This window comes from Mandrillus leucophaeus, unplaced genomic scaffold (genome assembly GCF_000951045.1).
Source record: "Mandrillus leucophaeus isolate KB7577 unplaced genomic scaffold, Mleu.le_1.0 Scaffold848, whole genome shotgun sequence".
In the NCBI taxonomy this organism is placed as follows: Eukaryota; Metazoa; Chordata; class Mammalia; order Primates; family Cercopithecidae; genus Mandrillus; species Mandrillus leucophaeus.
In genome coordinates, this window is record NW_012109230.1 from 810,650 (window position 1) to 815,273 (window position 4,624).

Genomic DNA, 4,624 nt, shown 5'->3' on the forward strand with positions numbered 1-4,624 from the left:
ACTCACTTCCAGCCTGCCCTCGTTTTTTGTCACCCCACCCTGGAGTTTGAGACACCAAGAGAAGGGTTGGGTGCAAACACCTGGCAAAAAATCACGGAATGGTCACACAAACACGAAATCACTCAAAAGATACCAACGGGAGGCTGGGGGGAGGGTGCAGGGGGGCTCCCTCCTTCCGCGCTTTCCTTCTTCATCGCCCAGGCCTCCTTCCTCTGTCCCCTGACAAAAAGTCACCGAGCCCAGCTCAAATCGATTGTTTTATTGACTGTTTGCATACAGACGCGTTTAGAAAAGGGCACGGGCTCCGGGTGCTACTCCGTCCCAGGCCCGCGCTTGTGCTGCGCTTCGCGAAGACCGCAGATCCCGAGGACTGAAACTCCCCCCACCCCAACCCCGACGCTTTCTTTCAAAATGGAAAAAAGAACCCCGCCCCCAGTTGCCGCGCCGCGCCCCTCCCCTTCCCTCCCTCCCCGCCCATATGCACCCCCGCCCGCCCCCCTACACTACACGGTCACACTTTACAGGACACAGACTTTTCTCCTACAGGGCACGCTTGTCAGGGACTACACGCCGGGCAAACAACGATTCCCGCCGAAGCAGGGGCGGGTGGGGCGGGGCGACGCGAGGACCGAGACGAGAGGACAGAGGGGCTCGGCTCCATCCGGATCCCACCGCACAGTCGCACAGTCACGCGCAGGCTTTGTGCGAACTAGGGCGCGAGCCCTCCCGAGAGCCGTGGCCTGGGAGGCCACAGTCAGCTTCCTCCGCGTCTGGCGCTTTCCAGCTGGGTCTGGGTCGGGTGGATCCGCAGGAGCGGCGCTGTTGGGCGCACAGACCTCCGGAAAGCCCAACACACGGATAACGAAATTGGCCCGGGACCAAGTCCACGCGCTCAGCCGCCAAGAGGCGCGCGGTCCTGCGGCGCTTTAAGTTAGGAGAGAGACAACAGAAAACGCATTCCCTCCCTACCCCCCGACACACACACCCGATTTTCCCAGAGGCTGGGAAGGGGGTGTTAGCACCAGACCCGAAATGTCGCTGTCTTGAAAACAACGAAAACAGGAAAATCTGAGCGCGGAGCTGAAAGGCGCCCCAGGCACCGGGCTGGACTCCAACAGGCCAGAAGTGGGGTGGGGGTGGGAGGACAGAAGGATTTGGTTCCCTGCCGGGAGGTGGCTTTGGAACTAAAAATTAGGGGTTGCCACGAATCCCGGCTTCTGGGAGTACGGATTGAAAGGGAGGAGGGGCCGGGCGCAATAGCTCAGGCCTGTAATCCCAGCACTCTGAGAGGCCGAGGCGGATGGATCACCTGAGGTCAAGAGATGCAGACCATCCTGGCCAACAAATAGAAAAAATTATCTGGGCGTGGTGGCGCGCGCCTGTAGTCCCAGCTACTCGGCAGACTGAGACAGGAGAATCGCTTGAACCTGGGAGGCGGAGGTTGCAGTGAGCCGAGATCGCGCCACTGCACTCCAGCCTGGGGACAGACCGAGACTCCGTCAAAAAAAAAAAAAAAAAAAAAGGAAAAACAAAGAAAGGGAGGGGGAGGGGGAGGGGTCGAAGTGCGACCCCACAGCCCTCCACTGGCCCGGGCTGGCCCCGAAACCACGGCGTTACCGTGAGGTTTCCAACGTCTTCGCTCGTTTCTTCTGGCTCCAGAGCCCACGGTGGGGCGGGCTGCGGGGCGGATTTCGCAGATAATCGCGATGGGAATGGAGGAACATAGATATCTCCCATCGTCTGCGGGTGGAGTCTTGCATGGGGTAAGAGAAACACTGTGCTTGGCGGGTAAGGGGATTCAGCCCGCAGGGAGAATGGCAGCCGTGGGTAGCGGGGACTGGTGAAATCGGCCCACTCCCTACTGGAAGTCCCTAGTAGTCAAGGTTGCGAAGTGGTAAGGGGGAGGAGTAGGTGAAAGTTGGGGACGGGGGACATAAGTCCTGCCAGCCCTAGACTACTGCTCCCAGGCACCCTAGGTGGAGGTCGGGAATGGGCGGGCCGGACGGGCCGAGGTTCAGCCTGCCGTCTGCCTGTAGTTGCCATTAATCTCCTGGGCGATGTTGACCGCCTCGGCGCCCAGGGGCAGTCGATCGCTGTACTCAGAGCCCGCCTCGAACTCCTCTTGGTTGGCCTTGGACTGGGACTCCACCAGTGAGCAGGCCGCCAGGCTCTCTTCTCTCTGCAGGTCCCCACTTGGGTCTCCCGGCTCCGCGTCTTCATCAAGGCCCTCCCCCTGTGCGTCCTCTGGTTCCTCGCCGCCCGCCTCGCCGCCTGCCGGGTAGCTTTTCTCGGACTCGAGGTAGGAAGCACGCGGGTCGAAGTCCGCGGCGATGCGCTTCTCCATAGGGTCAGGGGCCTGAGGCCGCAGGATCAGACGGTAGGGCTTGCCCGGGTGTTTAGCCAGCAGATGGCAGCAGGCGGCGCCCAGAAGGGGCACTGTGGCCAGCACCAGGAGGAATACGCTCACTGCCACGATGACCAGCAGCGATGGGAGCTCCTTCTTGGTGGAAAACACCACTTGCACGTGGCAGGCTTCGCCCGCCAGCGCCAGGCAGACGGAGTAGTTGGTACCCGGCCGCAGGCCTCGGAACCAGTAGGCATTGACGCCTTCCTCTACGCGGGACCACTGCACTGCCGCCCCGCCCCCCGCTGGACACAGATAGAGTAGGCGCAGGGGTCGCCGCCCGGGTCGCCGGTCTCCGCCAGCCCCGCCGGGCCCAGGGCCCCAGCGCGCAGCCAGCGGCGTCAGCTGCACCCGCGCCTCGCGCTCCGCCACATCCAGCGCGATGACGCCCAGCTCGAAGACGTGCGGCTTGAGCTCTGCGCTCTGGTTGAACGCGTGGTTAGAAACGTACCGAGAGGGATCACCGTTGCCACAGCGCTGCTCCTCCGCCGGGTCCGCGAGGATCTGGTCTTCGGCCTCCTCTCCCTCACCTATGTCCTCCTCCGGCTCCATCTCAGTCTCCCCGAGAATGCTGACCTTGGCCAGGCCTTGGCCTTTGATTTTGCCCTCGGGTTTAGAAGGCAGGACGCTGTTGCCCCGGCCCTTGCCTGTGGACTTGCGCTCAGAGGTCGGGGCCTGTCCGTCGGGTTCTCCCCCGGTGCCAGGCGCGTGTTTTGGGGGCCCGGTTGCTGCCACCGCCACACGTACTGACGTAGAGTTGGTGCCCAGCTCATTATGTACACGGCAAGTGTAGACGCCCGCCTCCTTGGCACTCAGGAGGGGGACCAACAGGGAGCCGTTTGCGAGGGCCAGGAAGCGCGGTGTGGCTGGGGGCGCGGGCCAAGCGGGTGCGGGAATCGGCGTTGGGGCTTGGGTCTGCGTCAGCAAGTCCCCATCTCCTTCTTCTCCCTCTCCTTCCTCCGTCCCAACCCCATCGTCCTCCCCGCTCAGAACTGGTGGCTCTAAGACTACGGTGCCACCGGGGATCTGAAGTTGCCATTGCAGGCGGGGTGTGGGGTGGCCGTCGGCGATGCAGTGTAACATGAACGCCAGTCCCGCGCGCAGTGGGGTGCTCGGTGCCTCAAGCGGTGGCTCGGCACTCAGATGCACACTGGGCGGTGCACAGGGCAGGGCGGGCAGGCGGTACACCGGCACCCCCTGCAGCGCGGGAGGCGACGCACAAGCAATGGAGTCGGGCTCGGGTAAGGACACCCGGGTGCTCGCGGCCCAGGCCTGCAGCCACACAAGGCCACAGCCGCAGTGGAAGGGATTGTGATAGAGTTGCAGGTGTGACAGCGCGCTGAGCGCGTCGAAGGTGCCGGGGGCCAGTGTACGCAGCCGGTTGTTGTTGATGCGCAGGGAACGCAGGTCGGGTAGCGCACCCAGTGCGTCCCGGGGCAGAGAGCCCAGGCGGTTGTGGTTCATTTTGAGCAGCTGCAGCGCGCTCAGGTTGCGCAGGTCGCTCCACGGAAAGCTGGATATGAAGTTGTGGCTGAGGTCGAGGTTCTTGAGCTGACTCAGCACTGCCAGTGCGCCTGGCTCCACGGTGCGCACCTCATTGTGCGCCAGCCACAGCGACGTGACCTGTGTGACGTCGGCGAAGGCCCCTCGCCGCAGCACGGTGATCTTGTTCGCGGACAGACTAAGCGTGGTCACATTGGCAGGCAGTCCTTCTGGCACCTCGCGCAACTCTTTGTAAGCGCAGTCGGCGAACTGGTGAGCGTACTTGTCCACGCAGGCGCACGGCTCAGGGCATGCTCGAGCCCCTCCTAGAAGCGCCCAGACCAACCACAGGGCCCGAAGTGGGAACATCACGGCTCCTGCAGATGGAAGCCAGGGAAAGAGGAAAGAAGGTGACTCACTGAACCCTAGCTTACCTCCCCTATCAAGCTCTGCCTCCGCAAACCCGTCTAGCACAAGTTCCAGGACTCAGGTAACCTCCTCTATGGCCAGGAGCCTCTCTTGGCCAGAAGTGAAGGTCAATAAAAATCTCGAGGTTCTACGGATACTCCTTCCCAGGGCCCTAATTTCCTTTTCCAGCGGCCCGGTACATCGCTCTTTTTTCCCTTCCTACTCCTTCCTTCACGCTGGAGCTGGCCCCTCCGTAGGCTCCGCAGCTCGCCTATCTCCAGCGGGCTCCTCACGGACCCCTCTCTGTGTTTCTAAGCCTTAGTTTAACCC

At 62.6% G+C, this 4,624-nt stretch overlaps 1 protein-coding gene across 4 annotated transcripts in view; it reads right to left on the reverse strand.

Moving 5' to 3' along the window:
- Positions 1–244: 244 nt before the first annotated feature.
- The window catches only part of ISLR2 (immunoglobulin superfamily containing leucine-rich repeat 2), an 11,019-nt gene continuing 6,639 nt past the window's right edge, over positions 245–4,624 (reverse strand). For all 4 annotated transcript variants that reach the window (XM_011968562.1, XM_011968564.1, XM_011968563.1 and 1 more), the window contains exon 4: positions 245–4,263. In XM_011968562.1, coding sequence (XP_011823952.1) covers positions 2,015–4,263 — 2,249 coding nt within the window. In that variant the 3' untranslated portion in view covers positions 245–2,014. The remainder of the gene's footprint in view (positions 4,264–4,624) is intronic.